We start from the raw sequence: 25468 nt of genomic DNA, 5'->3' as shown, positions 1-25468 counted from the left end.
CAGAAACTTTTTTCATGAATTTTATTAAAGGAAGTGTACCATAAAAAAGAAACGTTTGACGTTCATATTCATAGATGTAACGGTGCATCTACATCAAAAGAACTAAACATAGAGCAAGAGCAGTATTTCGTGATCTTTTAGTGTAAACGAAAACTCGTATTCAGTGTTGTTCAGTACTAGAACATTGCATAGAATCTTTTTGAACGCACTAAGAACAACGAAAGAATGCTCTACGCCTGTTTATACTAAAAGATTTTGACATATTGGGTTTAGAATGAGCATTCGCTCGTTTAATGTAATATGTGTTAGGTATATGTGTTTGAAATATTTGACTTGAATTTGAAAATACGAGTATGGGATAGGGATGATAAAAAATAAAACACAGAAATATCACAGAATTATTTATTCATATAAAGAAGCGAGTTGTTCTTCAAGTTTGGCTTTTTCGCAGTTCTCCCTGAGATGTCTGTTCAGTTTATTTGTTCCCTGAAATATAAGAAAATGATTAGAAAGGTTCTTATGTAAAAAAGTGTGCGTGTAAAGGTTCTTATGTAAAAAATGTGTGCGTGTACTAGTGTACACCTTATTTTTAAAAAAATAATCTATATATATAAAACTCAAAGGTGACTGATATAGTGATCTATCAACGCACAGCCCAAACCACTGGACGTATCGGGCTGAAATTTGGCATGCAGGTAGATGTCATAACGTAGGCGTCCCCTAAGAAAGAATTTTAAGGATAGGTTTTATCCCGGAAATCCCACGGGAACATTGCGGGTTTTTCTTTGAATACGCGGGCGAAGCCGCGGGCGGAAAGCTAGTTTAATATAATATGCAAATTTACAGAAATATGTACGTCGAATCACGCGTGGTAGGGATAAGAAAAAGATGGCGCGTAGCGGAAAAATGTCACGCGTAACGAAAAAAATGTTACACTAAATTTTTATCCAACCCCGATAAAGAAGTTTCACTTCAATAAAGCAAAACGAATCATTCTAAGTTGATAAGATTTTGAGTATTGAGACATTTTAATCGATATGATATTATAATATACATATTAGCATTTGTTCCATATCCATAACATATTTTGACTAGAAATCATTTAAATTCCTACTTTTTTCAGTTTTTCTTTAGGTACATTAACACAAATCACAATTATTGGACAAACTAATTAAATATATACGTATTAGTATTTGTTCCATATGCATACATTTAAATTCCAATTAATATTAATTGAATTCCTACTTTTTTCATAGTTATTGGATCTACTGAACTTATTTCCATATCTATATAGGTATATAAAACTCAAAGGTGACTGATATAGTGATCTATCAACGCACAGCCCAAACCACTGGACGTATCGGGCTGAAATTTGACATGCAGGTAGATAGATGTTAGGACGTAGGCATTCGCTAAGAAAGGATTTCCCGAAATTCTTGCGGGAACGGGGAAAAACGGGGATGCACGTACAAAGTCGTGGGCGGAAGCTAGTTCTAACATAAAACTCACCTTAAAACTATTCCCGCACAGGTGACAAACAGCCATACGAACATTAACTTCCCCGGTATGCGTCTTCATGTGCCTAACTAACGTCCGTCTCGCGCTGTAGTCGCGGCCGCACTGAGCGCACACGTGTGTGCGCGCGTGTGTGCGTGCGTGTGTGCGTGCGTGTGCGAGCAGCGCGGGACGGGACGCACACACGCGCGCGCACAGCGGACATTCCAAACTGTCAAATTCAAATTCAAATTATTTATTGTGAGTCACAGGTATTAAGCGCGTCACACACGGTGAAGATACTATAATATTTTATGTTAACATTCTCTACTATAAAATATTACAGGGTATACGGTATCAGCGTTCTGACCATCATTTTTCTTTTTGTCATTGCGTACTAGCTCCTTTAGAACCGCCATCCTGTTAAATACAAATGACCCGAAACACTGACACAAAATTTCGGGTCATTTGTAACAGGATGGCGGTTCTACAGGCGTCTTAGTACGCAATGACAAAAAGAAAAATGATGGTCAGAACGCTGATACCGGATACCTTAAGATACTGTAATATTTTATATTAGAGAATCTTAACATAAAATATTATAGTATCTTCACCGTGTGTGACGCGCTTTATGGGTTATTACATTGTATGAAGTGATCCGCTGTGATCTGCCATGTGGCGTACAATTTTTAAAAATGTTTTACATAGATAATTAATTATTAAACCGATTTATACATTTATATCATTATTATTATTTTATAGTTTATACCAAGCACAAAATATTATTGAATGGTCCATATTTAAGATTGAAATGGGTAAATGTCATAGATTTTTAGAAAATGTAGGTAATGTCAGTTTACTTATTAATTAATTGTTAAAATATTCTGTAAGTGAATAGAATGTCATATCATATTAAATAAAGAAATAAATATTTCAGGACAATTTTCACACACGGCACGATCTGATCCCACACTAAGCTTTCGCTTGTGTTATGGAAACCAGATGGCTGATAAACGTACATATATAATCTTCTTATATATAAAAATGAATCGCAAAATGTGTTGGTAAGCGCATAACTCGAGAACGGCTAAACCGATTTCGATAATTCTTTTTTTATTATATTCCTTGAAGTACGAGGATGGTTTTTACGTAGAGAAAACGTAAATAATAAATATGTACCACGGGCGAAGCCGGGGCGGACCGCTAGTTTTAAATAAAGACTTATATAGATAATTAACAGCCAGACACAGCAAACATCTTTGTTCATCACACAAATATTTGCCCCGGGTGGGAATCGAACCCACGACCTCTGGCTTGGAAGGCAGGGCCACTACCAACCAAGCCAACCGGTCTGTCAAATATACAAATACAAATATGTAGTAGTTTAATACAGTGTATGTATACAAGTACAAATGACTATCAGTTGAATAATTCTATGTGTAAATCTATACTAATATTATAAAGAGGAAAGGTTTGTATGTATGTATGAATGTATGTATGGTTTTCACGCATAAACTACTGGACCGATTTTGATGAAATTTGGCACAGATAATCTTTAGACCCTGAGAAAGAACAAAGGCTACCTTTTATTGCGAAATATGTACCACGGGCGAAGCCGGGGCGGACCGCTAGTTTTAACTAAAAACATTCATGTTTTTTTATTCAAAATCTACTGAACTGATTTTGATGAAATTTTTATATTTATTTTTGCTTTTTACCTATATTTATATATCACCTATGCTTAGATATAAAAAAGAGCATGTGTGAGCACACGTGTTAGAAGTGAAACTTCTTTGGCAAGATTTAAAGATACCAAAATCGTCGCCTTACTCTATGGCGTGACGGTATTGCCATGACGCAACCTTAAACTTTTACTCTCAACGCGCCTAAAAAAGTTTCACTTCAAAAAATCTAATAAAAATTTTAAAATAAAATATAAAAATACATACACTGTATTCTGATGGGCGACGGTATTCCTTTTATGCGCTAGCAGGCTCTTCCTCGAATTAAAAACCACATCACAATGGGAACAGTAATAACGTTCCGTGTTTAATTCGTGTGTTTTTTTATGTTGTTTCAGTGTATATGGACTGCTGTATATTCTGGGGCACTGGTCGCATTGGAACTTTCGTTTTATGTGCTTTCTGGCATCGCATCGATTTCGGTTTAGCAATTTGTATGAAAATGAGATAAAAAATATTTATTAAAGTTTTATCACAGCTTGTTGTTTCTATTATTAAATTAATCCTACTGATATTATAAATGCGAAAGTTTGTATGTATGTATGGATGTTTGTTACTGTTAAAGAGCAAATACTATTGAACCGATTACAATGAAATTTAGCACACATAGAGGGTAACTGGGATTAACACATAGGATAGGTTTTATCCCGGAAATCCCACGGGAACGGGAACTATGCGGGTTTTTCTGTGAAAATGGGCGAAGCCGCGGGCGGAAAGCTAGTTATTTGTATAATAATGCAATAAATAAGTAATAATTACATCTACTCACATCATATGAGTCCTCAGAACTGACTGATTCGTAAAATTCTCATTACAAACAGTACAGGAGTGCAGGCGGTTCGATGTTTTCGTGTGAACTCTGCGTATGTGCTGTTGTAAGCCGTTTGCGTCTCTGCAAGAAAAACACATAATTGACGTACCTACAATATACAACTTGACTCAAAGTCAAGTTCAAAGATTTTCCGCAAATAAACTCTGCCTACGTGTGTATCAGGCAGAGTTTGTTAATGACCGATAGAGTCTGGCCAGCCAAAGCTGAACCCAGTGTTTTTTGTAGCGGCCACACTATGGAATGTCATCATGGCGTTTCTGCGTAGTTAATTGTCAGTTTTGTTGAAAACATTTCAAACCATTTGCTTTAATAACGTTTAAATCCTGCTGTGTTGTGTACCTAATGTACCTATATACTATGATCACATTTATGAATATTAAAAGTATCAAAATGTTTTCTTTCCTACTAAAGCCGATGTTACCAGGTCCATATTTTTTAAATTTGCCACCCTTTACTGGGTTCAGCTTTGGCTGGCCAGACTCTACAATAGAATTTGAACATTACTGCTACGAAATAAGGAGTTAGTTTCAATGAATATTTTATTTTAGTTTCTTTTTTTCCCAATACATTTAAATTGTAAGCAAATTTTATTATGAATATATTTTTTTTAATATTTCAGGACAATTTTCACACACGGCACGATCCATACTAAGCTTTTCGCTTGTGTTATGGAAATCAGATGGCTGATAAACATACATATATAATTTTAAATAAATACTTATATAAAACTAGAGGCTTCGCCCGTGGTACATATTTCGCAATAAAAGGTAGCCTATGTCCATTCTCGGATATCAAAATATCTCCATACCAAATTTCATACAAATTGGTTCAGTAGTTTAGGCGTGATTGAGTAACAGACAGACAGACAGAGTTATTTTCGCATTTATAATATTAGTATGGATTATTTTTTGAAAAATAAGGTCATAAAGAAGTTTCACTTCTTACGTGTGTACACTAGTATACGCACACATTTTTTTTACACCTACATGTTTTTATTTTGTTATTTTTTTAAATATTAACTTACCTAAACAAATTCCCACACTGCGGACACGCCACACTCTCGACGGGTTTAGTTTGGCCACAGCCGTGGGTCCGTTTGGCCCTCGGGCCCATAGTGTCCCCGCATATTTGGCACCTATTGTCAAAACAATATCTGAATAAATATTGTTTCAAGAAACTAAACACGCTTAAAATTTTTGATAAGTGTACAAAGTTTAAATAAATCTGTCTGTTGTAAGTATACAAAAAGAAAGCCGTGGTCGTATGCCACCTAGCACTGTAGCAAAAGCAGATTTATAATCACTACGTATTATAAAACAAAGTCGCTTTCTCTGTCCCTATGTCCCTTTGTATGCTTAAATCTTTAAAACTACGCAACGGATTTTGATGCGGTTTTTCTTAATGGATAGAGTGATTCAAGAGGAAGGTTTTAGTATATAATTTATTAGGTTTTAGACAAAGCGGGCGAAGCCGCGGGCGGTAAGCTAGTAATAATTAATCAAATAAAATGTTATTGGCGTACAATCACGTCTATTCTTTTTTTAGTATTTCAGCGGAGACTTTTTTCTTTCGTACTTTTTAGAGCGAGAGCGTTTAATATTTTAAGACAGAAAGACATACAAAAATTGTAAAAATTACTATTTTGGTATATGTACAGTGTATACATCCATATGCATTTAGTAAAAATCTGTTATTTCAATATTAAAAACAGACACTCCTATTTATTATTGGGTGTCCCACTGTTGGTATACTAACTCAAAGGAGGTTATAGTTTTGCATACGCTGAGTACGTAAAAATACTTATAAAATTCCAGACGCATTTTTTTTTTCAAATAGATGAATTCCTAAAACTCTATGTGTACACCCTTATCAAGCAACCCGCCCAACCTTGCCACCCGCACGTGAGCTATCGTTTAAGATTATGTTTTCATAGACAAAATGCTCATATTAGAGAAGCGGTAAATGCCGGCTGCGCGAAGTTAGAGAAGAAAACATGGATTTTCAGGAAAAATTTAGCAAAAAATTTTTGACGTAATTTTGTTGATTAAGTATTTTTTACGTGATCAGTGTATGTAAAACTACAAGTTCCTTCGCGCTTAGTATACCAATAGTGGGACACCCTGTAGATTAGGACTATAATACATTATATTAGAATAAATAATAACTCTACCTGTAAACATCCGTGTGCGAAGCAATATGCGTGCGCAGGAGTGCGTGCGTAGAAAATCGTAGCGTACATGTATCACACCGGTATTCGCCGTTCGACTGAAAATATACATAAAAAATCTATTTATTTTGGAAATATCATTATAATAAATAAATCTTTAAAACTGTTAATTTGGGAAATATAATTATTTTTGTTAACAAAAAGCTAAAACCGCCTTCAAGTTGTCAGAACTAAGCCAAAATGGAACCACATGCACATGATCAGCTTTTCAATAAAGAAAGAATAATCAAAATCGGTTCATCCAGTCAAAAGTTCTGATGTAATAAAGCATAAAATTACAGTCGAATTCAAAACTTCCTCCTTTTTTTGAAGTTAATAAAACCGTGGCTGTTCAAATATTTATGCCACGATACTTAAAAACTGCACGATTAACTGTCGTCACGACATAGTGGGAACGCACCTTAACATAATATATTTTATTCTATGTATAAAATAAACGCTATTTTCAAACTACCTCCCATCGCCTCCGTGGCGCAATTGGCTAGCGCGTTCGGCTGTTAACCGAAAGGTTGGTGGTTCGAGCCCACCCGGGGGCGTAAATACTTTTTATATTTTTTTTCAAGTAATAATATAAAAATTCGAGTATAAACTCATATACCTATAAAGGTATGGTTTTATGTATTTTTTTATCTATTGATAAGGTACATTATAATGATTTGGTACTGATAAGCAGTAGATGATATAATAATTATTAACTTTATATTCAAGTTTATAATGTTTTTCATTGAAAAATGTGTGAAATTGTATTAAAGTTAATAAATAATGTTTGCACAGCTGATAAATGATTATATGTATTATATTTAAGAATTTTTATGTTTTAAAGTACAACTGTACGATTTCTTGGAAACTACTGTTTATTTCTCTTACACCATACATAAAGTGAATCTGGAGAGTTTATTTCTTTGAACAAGCTAATCTCAGAAACTACTTAACCATAAAAATCCTTTCCCGTTGCATGTATATGTCGTGGCCATATCGTAAATTTGCTCATTTCATGATATGATTGGCCATTTCACGAAATGGTCGCATTTCGTGAAATGGCCAATTTAGTTTGGCCATATCATGATGTGGCTTGAGCAGATCAATGATAAGAAATCGTTTCACGATGTGGCCAACTAAACGCGCGGTTTTTTCATGAAATGATCAAAATTATTTGATCATATCGTAAAATAGTTACATTAATCATTGGTAGAGGCGCTGCAAGCTCTGTGTTTATGTGATAAGATGGCGGCCGCTGGCGAAAATTTAATTATTCACAGTTAAAATAGCAAAGAATTTACGACGGTTCGAGTTCTATGGAAAATGTGGATATCTTATATGTATTGAAGAAAAAATGCGTCATAAATAAAATAATTGAAGCCGCATTTTTTCTTTTAGGATATATATTTATATATCCTACTATATTATTATAATTGTTTGTTTTTTAAAAAGCGATCCGCTTCTGGCACTCGCCGGCCGCTGCCGCGGCACGCTCGCTTTGCTCGCTCGGCTCGTGCGTTGTTTATCAAAGTCTAACCTAACCTAACCTAACTGTTTTCTATTGCAAAAACCATTCGCTTCTGGCATTCGCCGGCCGCTGCCGCGGCACTAACTTAAATGAAATTAAACAAGTTTTTAGAATATTCTGAATTTTCATATTTTATGGACTCTTTATATTTTATACGATCCGGCCAAATGTGGATGGCCAAATCGTGAAACGTTGACGATTTAACGATCTGATCAAACTATGTTGGCCATTTCATGAAATGCGACCATTTCGTGAAATTATCGATCATATCATGAAATGAGCAAATCTACGATATGGCCACGACATATACAACATAATCTCTGAGTGCTATAGCCATTATTTCTACGAAAAAGCCGAGGAGACGAGCGAGTCATAGATAAAACAATTAAAAAAGGTATTAAATTTGATGTAATAATGTAACATTTTATTGTAAATTCTTAATACATTAGATTTTGATACTCATAAGATTACTTACCTCTTCATGCCGCATCATATGAGCTTGATAAGTATCCTTAAACAAAAACCCGAGAGCACAATTATAACATTTAAACTCAGCCTCTATATATTTCCTACTCTTTCTATTCCTCTCCAATTCCGCTTTCTGCTCTTCTAAAGTCCGAACTACCTTTTTAAAACCTTTCTTCTTTGTCTTTTTCTTTTTTACTGTTACTTCTATATCAAGTTTAGGAATACCATCTTCAATTTTAATTTCATTTAGATTTTCTTCTGTGTTTGTTGCATTAACTTCATTTATTAAGGGTGGACTTTGATCATCTAGTTTTTCATCACCATTTTGATAGTTGAGATCAATTGTATCATTGTCATTAACTGATTTATCATCATCCGTGTTTATAATAAGTCTATCTTCGCTTTCGTCTTCATAAAGTTCGGGTACATCATTATTTACTTCGGCTCTTACTGTATCATTATTAATTTCATTAACATTTATCATTTCATTATTTTCACATTTAGTACCATCCATGTCGTGAATTTCATCATTTTTACTATCATTAATATTATTCATGTGTTCAAAATGTTCGTATGTATATTTGTTTATAATATTTGTATGTAATTTCTCATCATTATTTAGCGTATCATTATCATGATTATAATTGTAATGATCTGGAATGTTTTCTGTTTTATTAACTTCATATTGTTTATCATTATATTCATATTCATTATTTATGTTAATATAATGATTGTCATTGAAGTTATTTTCATTAAAATCATTGTTGTATTCATATTGGTATTGTTTTTCTTGGTATTGATCGCAATCTTCGGGACATAGTATGTTTATTTCTATGTCGCTTCTGTGCAGATTTATTGTGCCTTTTTCACTGAAAATGAGTAATTTATAATTAAGAATATGCAGCAGAGCGCATAGCATTCGTTCACTTGACCAAATATTGAATGCGACACTTAAGAAATTAACCAGTGATGTACTAGATATTATAATCAACCCAATACTAAAAATTATAAGAAACAAAATTTTAATCCTTTTTAAAAGTGATGAGAAAATGATCTAATAAGTATTTCACACAACAAGATTGCAAAACATAGATTTAGATTTGCATGTGAATTTACCCACACACTAAAATTATACCCACAAAATTCCACATAAAATTCCAATGCCTATTGGCATTACCCATAGATATTTTCAACTCCTAAGTCACTATGTATTAGTTTTGTTTTTGCGAGAAAAAGTACTTACTTACTGTATTTTCTTTCCCAAGCTCTATTTCTGTATCTAAATAGTAAATATGTATCATCAAAATCGATACTGTTATTAACGCATGACTCTACGGACACTACCTAGAGTAATTATCCTACTAATATTCTGAATGCGAAAGTTTGTGAGGATGAACGGAAGGATATTTGTTACTCGTTCACGCAAATACTACTGAACCGATTACAATGAAATTTGGTATGTAGGTAGCTGAAGAACCAGAGTAAGACATAGGCTTTATATCCCTGAAATCCCACAGGAACGGAAACTATGCGGTTTTTCTTAAAAACGCGGGCAAAGCTGTGGGCGGAAAATTACAAGCTTTTCGCCCAAACAATCAAACACACTTTCGCATTTAAAATAATATTAGTAAGAATTAGGGTTTACCTGAACAACACAGGATACTCCAAGCTGCGCTTCAAACATATAGATCTGAACATGAACAGCTTATTTAGCACATGACAGCAAATGTAGCAGAGATGGGAGTCGGGACACAGCTGTGAAAGACATAAATTAATACAAGTAACTTAGATTTATTTATTTATTTATAAAAAGGTACCTTACAGCTTATAATACAATAAAGAATAATTAATAATTAAGTACGCCAATAACAAGGTACACCATTATCCGATCAACGTAAGTGACAAAAATAAAGAATTATAGAAACGGTGTTAAAGAACTTAAAATTATACAAATGAGAGTTGATTAGGTATTATAATTAAATAGCAAATTTTAACCCGAAACAAGTATGTGTAAATTGGTAATTAGACCGGATCCTTTTAAGAGGTGGTAGGGGAGGTTATTTGCAACAATTTGACTGTATATTGTTATATCCGGAAATGGCTCATTTTTGAGATATTATTATTTTTATATTTATTTTTTTAAGAAAAAATATGAAACCGCCTCTAGTTTCTAGATGGATCCACATTAGTACGCTATTATTATTATTATTATTATATCAGCCTGTCGTGTCCCAATGCTGAGCAAAGGCGCTCAAAACGCTCCAAAACTAAAATTGCCGATGTAGCGCAAAAAGCCGCTGCGTTGAAATGGAGTTGGGCAGGGCACATAAGTCGCATGCCGGACGAACTGTGGGCCAAGATAACCACTTTGTGGAGCCCAGGAACACATAGAAGACGTCGCGGCAGGCCGAAGAAGAGATGGCGAGATGAACTTCACCAATTTAAAAATGACTGGTTCTCATTAGGACAAGACCGCGATTCGTGGAAGCGACTTGGAGAGTACGCTATTATTATTTATTATTAAGAGGTATAACAAGGTTTCTCTAAAACTGTAAAGAAATTTAAAATCGATTCATAATTTTTTTTTAATTTAATTTTAAAGTAGTGAAACTGGATTTTCTTAAAAAAATAATATCTCAAATTGAGCCATTTCCGGATATAACAATATTCAGTCTAATTGTTGCAAATAACCTCCCCTACCACCTTTTAAAAGGATCCGGTCTAATTACCAGTAACCCTGCATATATAAGTAATAGATAAACTCCATTTCTATAGTTAATGTATTTTATAGATTAACTACACAACTGCCAAGTATAATCAAAATTTGTTGAGTTGCTTAAATTGAACGAGTAAGAAACATATTATGTTCTTATCAACTTATGTTTTACCTGATAGATTATGTTCTTTTAAATTACATTTTAGGATAGGCAAATATGAACACAAGAGACAAAATCAACGGGAATTCTTTGCCAGTAGTGGAAATTGGACCTTAAAGGTTCTTCTGACTTTAAGAGAAAAAATGTTGTGTGGTTTTATGAAACCACGGTAAAAGTGAAACTGTTCGAACGGTTCCGAACACTGCTTTGTGTAGCGCATGTCGCGTGACGGTCGGCTGCCGAGTAGGTATACCTACTCGGCAGCCGCGATACACGCGACATGCGCTACACAGACCAAAAAGTTTGAGACGATGTAATAAAAGTTTCACTTTAAAAATTCTTTTGATCTGATTCTGTGAACTATCTGACATTTTGGGTGGGTCTTAACAGGATATTCCTCTAAAAAATTAGGGCAATAAGATTTTTTTGAAAGTTTTGTAACCGTTTGATTAAACGTTTATATTGAATGATTTAATTATAAAAAATACTCACGTTAATACCGACGACTTCTTTATATTTTTCTCGCGTTTCTTCATTGGTTTCATCATTAACTGTGCTATGACATATGAAACACAAGTACGAAGACATACTTCTCTAATGTTTTAAATTAAATTAAGTTCATTATTTATAATTTATGGAGTAATATTAAATGTAAAAAATTATGTATCACTTGTTTACATTTTTAACACTGACATTTATTATCTTTTGACTTTTGTAATTTTTAGATGACCACAGATAGGTAAAATAAAATGATGTTAAAGAATATGAATATTTTGGAATATTTGGAAGAGCTGTTACATTCACACAATATAAACTAAAATGTATGTTAATAATGATATCTCATAATTTTATTGTTGAATAAAACAAAATAATATTTTATTTCTCATATTGTAATAGGTTTTTGTGTCAAATTAAGTAAAAAAAAAAACTCAATTTGGATTTTGGCAACACTGGATTCACGCATGTCGCACGTCAGGAAAGGAGATTTTTGTGCTTCGAAGCATAAAATAATTAAAAAACACTCGGTTTCCTCGCGAAACAATCCGTTCTAGCGCCAAACCGTGGACAATAATACCAATAAATTAATATTTGTGCGTTAAGTGTGTCGGTGCCGTCGCTTTTTTAAATTAACTAAGTCGCTGATCCTTGAACTATATCTGTATAATATTATAGCCCCTAAATTATATTATTTAGAGTTGTTTGCGTCGTTTCCTGTATTCGTGCGACAATCGTAATATTCAAAATTAGTAAAAAAGTTTTGTAATAAAGTGACCTTAGCGGTAGTAAATAGTTATGTGTTTAGCAATGTTTGCCGGTTTAGCAAATTTCCGAGTGCATGTAAAAAAGATCATTTGATGAAGAAACTGTCTACCGATGATATTGGCTGTGAGAGCTTTGGTATGTATGCAATAATACTCTTTGCATTAATAAAAAAAAAATCACCATGTTCTATTTACAAAAAAAAAATTCGTCAACAAAAAAAGGGTTGCGTATCGCGATTTATCTTGTAATAAGGATTAATGTATTTTTAAGATATTGAGAATATTTTTAATCTAATTATATGTATTAGGTCAGTAGGCGAGACTCTAATAGGATTCTAGCTAGATACTTTTAAGGCATAATATGTAAAATCTATGAAGATGATGTCTATTTTAAATTTTTGTTTATATTGCCTTAGGTTCCTGTACTTTTTGATTTGTAATTTTTAAATAACATAATTATTTGTAACAGGGAATTCGCAATTGAAAACAATAGGTGATTAGAATTTTTTAAATTGGTAATTTATTTGGTGATTATTTCTTGAAGTTATTTTTCTTGTTATCTTTATTTAAATTTATTATTTTGGCCATTGTCCATTGTTTTCATATCTAAACAAGTGATAACTGCGTTAAAAACAACCGACTTCAAACTTGCACTTGCAACATTCACAATTACAGACAAAAATGCTCATAAAATAAAAACTACTGGGCCTATCCGAATAAAATTTTTATGGGACCAATTCGACACCATCCCGCATCGAACAAAAAAAGAATCACGTAAATCGGTTCAGAAACCTCGGAGCAATCGGTGTACATACATAAAAAAAAAAAAAAAACATACCGGCCGAATTGATAACCTCCTCCTTTTTTTTGAAGTCGGTTAAATATTATTTACTGAAATCAAGAATAGAGTTTCCCAATATTGTGATGATTTTGATTATAAATTTATCTATCTTTTGTGAGCAATGTCAATCCACTGGCACAAGTATTTTCATTTATTGTTCAATAGTTTTGAGTTTATTAAAATATATTTATTAATTATTATTAATTACTTGTACAAAAAATCTAATTTCCTCTTTATAATATTAGTGTAGATAAAGATTATTTGCACTGGGAAATGAATTCATTAATTTCCAAACTAGGATTAAAACCAATCGTATTACACTCGCTTATCTACTAGCTGTGGCCGCGGTTTTACCCACATTGCTCGCTCCTGTTGGTCTTATCGTGATGATATACAGCCTTCCTCGATAAATTGGCTTATACCGAAAGAATTTTTCAAATCGGACCAGTACTTTTTTTTATGTCAGAGCAAGCAAAGGCGCAGGTGGGCCACGTGATGTTAAGTGGTCACCACCGCCCGCCATAAACACTTGTAACACTAGAAGTGTTACAGGTGCTTTGCTGGCCTTTTATGGACAAATAAGCTCTTTTCTTGAAGGCCCCAATGTCGTAGTTGTTTGGGAACACCGCAGGTGGCAAATCGTTCCAAAGTTTCACCGTATGCGGATTCTATTACTTCCTGAGATTAGAACGAAATGTGGCTTATTAGCCTCATGTCTACTGCCAATCTTGGAGCGCTAATACCCTTTTTACAGCTTTTTACTTGTAATATCATTGGGTTTATCATCCAAAAGGTTCAACTTAAAACAATCAAGGCTTTTACAATTCATTGAATTCTCAATACTTTTATAGTTGATTGAATACTGTCATGGTGACAACCTTAGGGTGCTGGCCTAGATACAGACACACAGACAATCTATTTGTATATTTAGTCTGTAGAGTAAATCATATAGGTATACTATCACTACATAGTATAAAACAAAGTCGCTTTCTCCACCCCTATGTTGCTATGTATGCTTAAATCTTTAAAACGGCGAAGCCGCGGGCGGAAAGCTAGTACGTAATTTGTTTATTATTGCATATGAGTTTGAATGAACTGTTTATTTATTATTTTGTATATCATGGGCCCTCTTCACAATGGGCAGTGTTGGCCCAACAAATGGCCGTCGATGTTTGCCGTCATTACGGCGATTATGAATAAACATCTGCAATGGGCCGATCATAGACATTTGGCGTACTACACTATTGTGCTTGCCTCTACTTGACCATTGTTGCCCATTGTGAAGAGGGCCCATTATAGTTTTGTATAATTGGAACATGGGAATGTTTTCAGATTATGTGACCTATATTTAACAATTTATTTGTATCATATTTATCTATATATACGTATGAGTATGTATTCATGAGTGTCCTATAGATATGAAAGGGCATTGGTATATGAAGCTGGATGGAACAATGTCTAAATTTAGTTTGTTTTTTAGAAATCAACAAAGATACACACATCTTTTTTGTGTACTGTCTGCAAATTATAGTATCCATTGCAAAATTATTCTGAGGCGATTTGATAACCTATTTTGAAGTCGGTTACATAGTATAAAACTAGTCGCTGTCGCTTTTTGTCTGTCTGTAAATACGTAACGGATTTTGAAGCGGTTTTTTTAACAGATAGTGAATCAAGAGGAAGGTTTTAGTGTATAATTTGTCAAATTTTGAACAAAGCGAGCGAAGCCGCGGGCGGTTAGCTAGTGTACTATAAATTACGTATGTTTACGTTTTTAACAAGGTCTTCGTTGCTGACGGTACGCTCGGAATATTCTCCATACTGTCTCAGATAAAAGAGGGTATATTCTATTCTAAATATTATTGCCATGAAAATCTTTTATGTAGTTAACTAGCTTTGGCACGCTGCCACGTTTATCTAACGACAACAGTACTTATTTACAAACAAAGGAAAATATTTACATCATTGAATATGTATCTAGTTTATATATAGAGCTATTCGAAATATATTTAAAGTTCCGACATACGATTATTTGTTCTAGATTCTTCTCTGATGACGTCATAACACATGCACATTGTCAAAATCGTTAATAAAATCCATACTTATTAATTAATATTACATATTATAAATGCGAAAGTAACTGTCTGTCTGTTACTCAATCACGCCTTAACTACTGAACCAATTTGCATGAAATTTGGTATATAGAGATATTTTGATACCCGAGAAAGGACATAGGCTACTTTTTACCCCGGGAAATAGGATAGGTTTTATCCCGGAATTTTATAATATATTTTATAATCCGTTTTTGTCATTGATATTACAAGTAGAAGGTGTAGACTGTAGATAGGTTACCAACAACATTCGATCTTCAAAAACGACACACTAAACACACACACGGTTAGACGTCAAAGTGAGATGGTATGATTCAATTATTGTAAGCGAAAAAGAGACAATTGAAGTAAAATATGGCTAATTGACCACATTTCGACGTGCCACTCCCGGAGCGCTAATAACCTATTTACACTTTTTTACTTATGATTGGTTTGTGTACTTACTATAATTTATTATCACAGAACACAGGCAATATACAATTTTATTATTATTATTACACTTAATAAAAGTTCTTGATTATCGAAATAAATTATTTTTTCGAACGTTGACCATTGTAGCTTGTAAGTCGAGGACTAATGGATAGAAAAAAAATTATAATCCTAGATTTGCACTTGAATGTATGAATTAATCCATACTAATATTATAAATGCGAAAGTAACTCTGTCTGTCTGTCTGTTACTCAATCACGCCTTAACTACTGAACCAATTTGCATGAAATTTGGTATAGAGATATTTTGATACCCGAGAAAGGACATAGGATAGGTTTTAACCCGGAAATCCTACGGGAACGGGTTTTTCTTTGAAAGCGTGGGCGAAGCCGCGGAAAGCTAGTGAAAGAATAAATGAAAATACTTTATTTACACAATAACAAAAATAATACCGAAGGACACAAACAATACAATTACGCACAAAAGGCGGCCTTATCGCTAATACAGCGGTCTCTTCCAGGCAACTTGTACAGAAAAGTGAAGTTGGAAAACTATATAAAAAAAATTGTCTGTATTAGTGCATAGGTGGCATAGGCTTATTGACGTGACAACGTCTTAAATTAGGTTGCGACTGGGAGTCACTTATAGAGTAAGATCCCAGAGCGATAAGACATAACTTATTTTCTAAAAGATGAAACTTTAAGTACTCAGTAGTGTCTCATGTACTTTGTATACCTGCGTGTTTGTGAAGTTTGCCCAGTGACACCTGGGCAGGTACCAGGTGAGAAAGGTGACTAAAAATAAGAGTTACTTTACTTAAATTTAGATGGCTGATTTTTAGATATATTTTATAGAATATCATTCTCAAATGGTATCGCAAGTATCAGACACTTTTCATGGACCAAAACTTTTGTCAGACGCTTTAAAGCTCTACCAAAAATAAATAAACTTTACTTATTTTTTAATGTCTGATTTTTTAATATGTTATCAACATAACTATTACAAAATTATATTTAATCAGTCAGACAAATTGAAATGACCAAAAATCTACTAAACACAAAAAATATTCGGCCGTGAGTACGAACGCGAGAGCACTATGCGCATGCGTGTCAGAGCGAAGAATGTAAATACATATTCCAAAAAGTACTTACTGCTTTCGATAAAATATTTCTGCATCTCTTTTCAAATAAATAGTCCATTGAAAAGTTACATTTGGGGTTGCGTTTTTTAGAGGACGCAATTTTATTTTTGTGATGTGTAGGGGGGGGTCAGTGTGAAGCTAAAACCAAGTTTGTGGGGTCGCCACCCTTGTCCCACGGCCGCCATCTTGAAAATAGCGGCTGAAATGGTTTTTACGATATATCTCTTAAACTATTTATCTGATAAAAAATAATTGTCAACAATATTTGTTGCAAATAAAATTTTCTTCAACTTTGGTCTAGTAGCTTTTTGTCGTAGAATTATAAATAAAAAAGTTATAAGAGAAAATGTTCAGAAATTAGAGATATTTATATTTTTCAATAAAACTTTTTTTTTTCAGTTTACGAAGAAATTATATCAGACCATTTTTGTAGATTATTTTTCGAGGAACAACTTTTATATACAACATTTTTTGATTGAGTAAATAGCTAAGGTTTAACAGCGCTCCGAAGTGAGTACTATTTTTCTTTCCTCTCTAGACCTCGAGGTCTACGACAAAAAGTTACGAAAGTTACGAAACGTTATCGAAAAATATAAATATCTCTAATTTTTGAACATTTTCGCTTATAACTTTTTTATTTAGAAATAATAATTAAATAGACTCGTAACTTTTTTATTTATAATTCTATGACAAAAAGTTACTAGACCAAAGTTGAAGAAAATTTAATTTGCAACAAATATTGTTGACAATTATTTTTTATCAGATAAATAGTTTAAGAGATATATCGTAAAAACCATTTCAGCCGCTATTTTCAAGATGGCGGCCGTGGGACAAGGGTGGCGACCCCACAAACTTGGTTTTAGCTTCACACTGACCCCCCCTACATATCACAAAAATAAAATTGTGTCCTCTAAAAAACACAACCCCAAATGTAACTTTTCAATGGACTATTTATTTGAAAAGAGATGCAGAAATATTTTATCGAAAGCAGTAAGTACTTTTTGGAATATGTATTTACATTCTTCGCTCTGACACGCATGCGCATAGTGCTCTCGCGTTCGTACTCACGGCCGAATATTTTTTGTATTTAGTGGATTTTTGGTCATTCCAATTTGTCTGACTGATTAAATATAATTTTGTAATAGTTATGTTGATAACATATTAAAAAATCAGACATTAAAAAATAAGTAAAGTTTATTTATTTTTGGTGGAGCTTTAAAGCGTCTGACAAAAGTTTTGGTCCATGAAAAGTGTCTGATACTTGCGATACCATTTGAGAATGATATTCTATAAAATATATCTAAAAATCAGCCATCTAAATTTAAGTAAAGTAACTCTTATTTTTAGTCACCTTTCTCACCTGGTACCTGCCCAGGTGTCACTGGGCAAACTTCACAAACACGCAGGTATACAAAGTACATGAGACACTACTGAGAACTTAAAGTTTCATCTTTTAGAAAATAAGTTATGTCTTATCGCTCTGGGATCTTGGACCATTATGAAAAAGTGTAACGCTCGGTAACGTTACGATGAGTCACCGAACGAGAGAGAGGCCCGACGAATGCCTTGCGTCTCTCTCCCACTCAACTATGATCGAGAAAAAGACGTTGTCACGTAAAATCTTCGCCCGTAAAACCGACTTTACAGGCAACCATTTTTTTTAACATGTGTTACCCACACATGAGCGAAGACGCATGTTGAACCAAGAGAAGTTAAGCTTTACAATTTGACGAATCCATATAAATATAATTATATAAGAAAGAATAAATTTAGTTTCGAGTTAGAGACTAGAAAAAGTTGTGAATTTTATCGAATACGTATTCTGAAAATTTGGTTGTGGTATTTTGTTTTACCTCAGGGATCGAGTTTGCGTTTGATTTGATCCCTGTGTGGCAAACTTTAAGTAATCAACCACTATTTGTTGATAAACTACCAACTAGGATAAGGATAGACTTCGATTTTATTTATATACCTGTCTACGCGACTTGGTGTTTAAAATCTTTATGATTCATTTTTATCACTTGGTCTTTAGGTGTTAGTGTCCATGGCAAGATGTGTTAGAATTCTGCCTCGCGCGCATTTTTTTTTCTTCATTATTTCAAATACACATTTGTATTAATAAATATTAATAAAATATGTAGTATGATAAGAAACTATTGTCACTGGTAAGTGTACAAGTTTGAATTGAATTCGTCCGTTTAAAGTGGGTCAAAACCGAGTCTACAGGAGTCCGTTAGTAGAATAAAAAAATCAGGCTGCTGTTTGGACGCGCTAATCTCAGGCACTACTTGGTTAGGGAGCCAGGTGCAAATTGGGTTCATTATTTCCTCTCAAGAGATAATTCGTCAGAAGCATCAGAGTATAGTATTATAAAGCCTCGTGAACGTCAGCTGGCGCTCGGTTGGGGGGGTGAGCGGTTGTAGCCTCCCACGCACATAGGAAAAAAAATACATTCATTCATTCATTTCCTCTCAGCTAAAAATTTGTCAAATTGTAGCTAACCCAATATCTCAACGAAAAAAAATAGTCAGCTGGTTACAACATGGTGTATTATACGTCAGCTGGTGTCTCGAACATGAAAGTTAAATTTAAGGAAAAATTTATTTTCCGTTATTTCCTCTCAAACAAAAATTTACCTGATGATAGCTTATATGTAACTGTGGATAAATATATATGTCAGCTGGCTGTATCTTGGTGGAAAAACCGTCAGCTGATACGGGAGGCTACAACCGCTCTTCCCCCCAACCGAGCTCCAGCTGACGTTCACGAGGCTTCATAATACTATACTTTGATGCATTTTACTAATTACCGCTTGAGAGGAACTTGGTCATAAAATCTGTTCCTGGCTCCCGTACTAACTGGTCCGTTTTAAAAATTATTTCGGTGTTAGATAGCCCATTTATCGAGGAAGGCTATAGGCTATATATCATCACGCTAAGACTAACAGGAGCGGAGCCACGCGGGTAAAACCGCGGGGCCCAGCTAGTATTTAAACAACTTAAAAATGCTATTAACGTGAATAATTAATAAATAATTCACAAATTTGTTCGTTTTCCAATATACGGAAGCGTTTCAGTTGTTGATTAGAACTATATTAGCATGCCTAGGTTTCTAAACTAACTATACTGAGGAATTAATTAGTATCTATCAAAGGTAATTGTTCGATGGCCGAGTTAAGTATCATGGTTGGATGAAAAATATATGAAGAATTTACTTATTTTCTGTATAAGAGAAAATTTCATAAGAGAAGATTTTTTTTAGTTAAAGATTGGTTGATTTTAATAATTTAATATACATAATTGTAAAATGTCAGCCCTTTTAATATGTATTCAATTAAATTTTCGTCTTTGTTCCTTTTGCAAATATGAAGCGATAAAAAGGAAAACCAGGAATTTAATTCTACTTTTGAAAAAAAAAAGACGTGTGTCACTCGGGGACTGCCGCGGTAAAGCTATTGCATGCTATGCCTTCAAGCCACACCTCCGTGCCCGTCCCCGTGGTAGTGGGGAGCGAGAGGTTTTTTCGTTACGGAATTTCTGGATTCGGTCCCCGCGCTCAAGGCCCGCGATAGAAGCTATGCAATAGCTTAAAAATGATTGATGAATGAAAATGAAATGATGAAATTCTAGTCTATCACATATTTTTTGAGTGAATTCAATGGTTTATTTATTTTTTTAATTATTATGAACTCTAAAATAAAAAAAAAATGGTGTAAATATCAGGACGCGGAGAAGTTTTGGTTTTTCTAGGTAAGTATTATTGTATTTATGATATACAGTGACACTGTGGTATATTTTTAAAATGCTTAAATTTAAATAAATAACTAGTTAGTTAAGTAATTGATTAGTCACCACATCTACGTTGTGCACCAAAATACAAGAAAAAAAACAAAACAAATAAGCAGAAAAATTAAAACTTGATAACGAAAAATCAAAGTAAAAAAATTGCGCTTTAGTGTCGCCATTTTGAATTTAGGGTGACGTCACAGAAATTATAACGACGCGCACAATCATACTAGCTAGATAGCTAGATAATACTAAATATACAAGACTAGCCATTTGACCCGGCTTCGCGTGGGATCACTCGGGATGAAGGAGAAATAAAGACGTGTTTCTCGGTAAAGATGTACTTTTTGAGGTAAAGCGTAGTCTGTAACAAATAAACAAACAATAATTCGCTTTTTATTATAATATTGGATAGTTTAGAATTTAGATGGTCCAAAGTCCATAGTCCAGAGTCCAGACGAGACGTCTCTAACATATCTAACATACATCATTTTTTCGATTATGATAAGAATTAGAGTTATGCATGACAGCTTGAAGAAATATTTAATCATATGTTCGAGACATAAAGATTAGGTTTAATCCTTGTTTAAACATATTTCTTGTTGTGCTAAAAATATAACATTGTTCAGTTACAGATAGGCTATCTTAATCGTAATAGAACATTATTATACATATCAAATAAATATGTAGGTAAATGGTCCTCTCGTATGTATATGAGAGTGTGGTGTCCCCGCACCGCTCGGCTACACACACCGTGTTCCCGCAGCACAATGCGGGCTTGTCGAGTGTGTGCCATCGCGATACGGGCAGTGGAGCGCGGGAGAGAGGCCTTATATTGAGTCGAATTTCGATAGATTATAGATATTAGGCATACTGGTTGAGAACTAAGATTTTAAGGTAAATAGACGATCCAGAATGGCAATACGTAAGTCAGGTAATTGCCTGACTCGTGAAGTCGAGCGATCGAGATATCATCTGTTTTATATTTGAGAGTGAAAGGCCTATCCGTTTGAATATAGGGATAAGAAAAAGATGGCGCGTAACGGAAAAATGTCACGCGTAACGAAAAAATGTTACACTACATTTTTTTCCAACCCCGATACAGAAGTTTCACTTCAAAAAACACAACTTTTAACAAATTATTACTGCGTACCCTAAATGTTTTAAAGCAGTATTATTTACCTACAGTGTGGAATAATGACAGCGCTATACAGGGTGTAATGTAAAAGTACTTAACCTTACTATACTTTCGATATCACTTTAAAGTTTTTTGATATCTTCAATAGTTACGGAATAATCGCCTGTGCACACGAACGATTACACCCTATATAGATCAACTAGCGTTATCTCTTTCCCACACTGGATTTAATACGGCTATAAGACATCATGGTAATGCCCTGTTTGTCCTTTTGGTAGATACGTTATTTCGAGTGCAAAAATTATAGTTTTTATTAAGAGAATATTTGGCGTAGCGTTACAGATAATCAATCATACAGTTAGTCTCTGATAAGCTTATCAACTAACAGACCCTTATCTGTTAGGTATGTACTACATATCTAGATATCTGCGTACAGAGCTGGAATTTTTAGAATTTTTTTTTGTTGTTTGTGACTAACTTTCCTGCTGTTGGTATGATCGTACCGTGGTTAAAAAGCATATGCCATATAATATGATTATTTAAGCAAAAGGTTAGGTTTTTTTAAGCATATACAATATGATTGATATAGATAAAAACCTGCCTGAAAAAGAATAAACTTTAAATTATTTTAATTATTTTAAGGGCCGATTTTTCAATGCTTGGATAAAACTTATTCGTCGAATAATGTATAAAACTACCATTTTAAAAACGTATTCTAATTGCCCGAATTTGACAGTTTACGTGAAATTTTAATATTATCGTGTAATACTTTATTGGACGGATAAGTTTTATCCAAGCATTGAAAAATCGGCCCTAAATCTTTAAGTTTTATAATATCTTAATTGATGGCTTTGATAAGAAAAGTAAAAGCATGTTTTTGTCGCAAAAGTGTCTATCTACTTCTTCTCTCATCTTTTATAGTAATTTTCAAATACATAAATTGACTGAAATATAACAATAACAACGAATCTAATACCTATTATCCCATACATATTTTTGTATTTGTATTCTAGACTAATATTATAGAGATAAGAATTTGTTTGTTTGTTTGCTTAAAAAGCGCTAATCTCAGGAACTACGGGTCTGATTTGAAAATATCTTTCAGTGTTAGATAGCCCATTTATCGAAGAAGGCTATAGGTATATCATCAAGCTAAGACCAATAGGAGCGGAGCAATGCGGGTGAAACCGCGGGTCACAGCTAGTGTTTATTTCAAAGTTGATCGTTACGAACTAACTAAAGTAGAACCTAGCAGTAACCTAGACCGTATCTTAGATAACTTGCCTATTAAATTCCAATGTTTTATACAGGAAAAAACGAATAATTACGCCCCAGTTTGACCCCGAAAAATAATCACGTTTTCAGGGCAATGTTAATTAACGAAGGAATTCAATTACTATCGTTAACAATGCCTATTTCGTTTCGTAAGAATATTTTAACCGACTTGAGAAAAAGTGATTTTTTTTTTCAATTTGACTGTATTTTTTGAGTTTGATACGTCAGAACTACTGATGATTATTTGAAAGCCCTTTTTGGTGCCAATTAAATTTTATCCATTATTTTTGTTAAAAATATTCATTTTTTACCTTTTTTTTAAAGATGTTTTATTATCTGTGTCGTTTTTTCCATGTGCTCTATATCTAAATCTTTGCGCTATTCTTATATCTTGGAGGATAAGTTTTTTTTTTTTTGTGTAAAGGATAAACTCGACAGGCTATATTTTCTTTTGCTATCAAAAAAATTCTGAATCAATAGATTTTTTTGTGTTATATATTCTAATAGAGGCAACTAGGTTTATTAATCTCAATAGATATAAAAGGCTTAATAAATATTATGTAATTAACATGACCTATAACAATGTAGGAAAATAAAATACTATGTATAATATACATATTGTGTTCTATGTAGGTATCAATTATTGTAAAAAGAAATAGGTCGATAATTTCGCCATGGTAGCCATCGCCTCCGTGGCGCAATTGGCTAGCGCGTTCGGCTGTTAACCGAAAGGTTGGTGGTTCGAGCCCACCCGGGGGCGAAATTTTTTTTAATATTATTTTTTATTAAAATTTATTTTTTATATTTTTCAGGACACACCCTTTTCATTCCCATTTCCTTACCATATTTCCTAGCGACATTCCTGTAAATAATTATAAAACACTGCCAATTAATTTTAAATACAATAATAATTATCATAGTAATATTCCATTTATTCATTCCATACATTAGGAATTTCGAACCCAGTGTCTTTGCCAGTGATAAAAAATAAATAAAAATAAATATTTTTTGTCTATGAACACAGTTCACGCGCTTTTAAAAAATTATTATATTATCTACTGTTTTGTAGATGTACGATAAGTATAGAGTTTTGTACCCTTATAGATTATAAAAATTTTCATGATTATCTATAAATAAATAAAATAAAAAAAATTGCACCACTATATTTTTAAGCACACAAAGTTATCTAGTAATAAATATTTATTGAATTAAATTTAAAACAATTTACTAAATAAAAGCAATAAATTAGCTTAACGTTTACATATAGAGTAAATATACATATAGTTTTTCTAACTCTAAGCTATATATTTAGCTTTATTTTTGATCGATTCGTATTTAGTAATCAAAATCGCGTGCCATAAACGTTATACGATATTTACCATCGCAACGGAACGTCTGACACGGTTGCCGTTATCCCCGTTACTTCGTTTCTGTTATCCCGGTAACTTCGATTGCGTTATCCCGATAGTTTCGTTTCCGTTATCTCGATAGCTTCGTTTCTGTTATCCCGGTAACTTCGTTTCCGTTATCCCGATAGCTTCGTTTCCGTTATCCCCGCAACTCCGATTCAATTATCCCGGTAACTTCGATTCCGTTATCCCGTTCCCTTGCAACGATGGTGTGAACGGCAATAAAATGAGTTCCTCGCCAGCCGTCGAGCCGACGACGCCAGCCGCGCCCGCGTCGCCCGCGGTCCGACCGCCGGAGTACCCGCCGTTTCATACGTCGACGCCGAATTATCTAAAGGTAATGTTATGTGCATACATACGTACTATTTCTGTAATATATTATGTTTGCTACTATCCTAGTCTTGAAGCTTAAAAAGGTGTTAATTCAACATAATTCTGATAAAATTATGTGGTTTAGCTCATTCGATCCGGAATATTGTCTAGATCATTTTGCCAAATAATTGAAGTAGCAAATAAAAAGTTCCAAAAGTTTTAAACAATAATTAATTGGTAAAAACTAAAAACCAATATGACTACTTAATCCTAGTCCTGGGGCTGTATTATGATTTATGACATCTTATTACCAGACAGTTTACGCCGTTAATTGAACTGACTGGCAAATTCATATTATAGTCGCAACAACCAGCCATGGTTATTTCAATCGTAATATGAATTTGCCAGTCAGTTCAATTCACAGCGTAAACTGTCTGGAAATAAGATCGTCATATAATACGGCCCCAGATAGCGTTTATTTTATTTAATACAATACAAATTTACTTTTCCACATGTTTCAGAAGACTCATCAGCCCTTAAGTGTCGTACTCTCAAGTTCTGCGCCTTCGTCGCCGCCTACATACGGTAATTTATTCTTTAAAATAATATTATTTGTTTG

At 33.6% G+C, this 25468-nt stretch overlaps 2 protein-coding genes and 2 non-coding genes across 5 annotated transcripts in view; 3 read left to right on the top strand and 1 right to left on the bottom strand.

Moving 5' to 3' along the window:
- Positions 1-388: 388 nt before the first annotated feature.
- Positions 389-11834, bottom strand: LOC149475087 (uncharacterized). Its single transcript, XM_089713767.1, has 9 exons — positions 11639-11834; positions 9916-10025; positions 8278-9139; positions 6239-6333; positions 5093-5203; positions 4006-4128; positions 3444-3638; positions 1510-1726; positions 389-486 (listed from the first exon to the last, which is right to left on the bottom strand). Exons 1-9 carry the CDS (start codon positions 11732-11734, stop codon positions 403-405), a joined length of 1893 nt encoding a protein of 630 aa, XP_089569893.1. The 5' UTR covers positions 11735-11834; the 3' UTR covers positions 389-402.
- TRNAN-GUU (transfer RNA asparagine (anticodon GUU)) lies at positions 6758-6831 on the top strand. The gene has a single exon. It is a non-coding gene; the product is annotated as a tRNA-Asn (tRNA).
- A 268-nt stretch (positions 11835-12102) lies between the features above and the next one.
- The window catches only part of Orp8 (Oxysterol-binding protein-related protein 8), a 56950-nt gene continuing 43584 nt past the window's right edge, over positions 12103-25468 (top strand). The window contains exons 1-3 of one of the 2 annotated variants that reach the window (XM_089713845.1): positions 12103-12544; positions 23941-24874; positions 25374-25434. In XM_089713845.1, the coding sequence (XP_089569971.1) occupies positions 24764-24874; positions 25374-25434 (172 nt within the window). In that variant the 5' untranslated portion in view covers positions 12103-12544; positions 23941-24763. Of the gene's footprint in view, positions 12545-23940; positions 24875-25370; positions 25435-25468 lie in introns of both variants that reach the window. The other variant, XM_089713844.1, reaches the window with a different exon arrangement.
- TRNAN-GUU (transfer RNA asparagine (anticodon GUU)) lies at positions 23815-23888 on the top strand. The gene has a single exon. It is a non-coding gene; the product is annotated as a tRNA-Asn (tRNA).

This window comes from Colias philodice, chromosome 31, assembly GCF_061535455.1.
Source record: "Colias philodice isolate Cphi_HAF_F1 chromosome 31, ilColPhil1 Martin Lab GWU primary, whole genome shotgun sequence".
In the NCBI taxonomy this organism is placed as follows: Eukaryota; Metazoa; Arthropoda; class Insecta; order Lepidoptera; family Pieridae; genus Colias; species Colias philodice.
The sequence above is the reverse complement of the archived record's forward strand: the minus strand, read 5'-3'. Positions and strand labels throughout refer to the sequence as shown.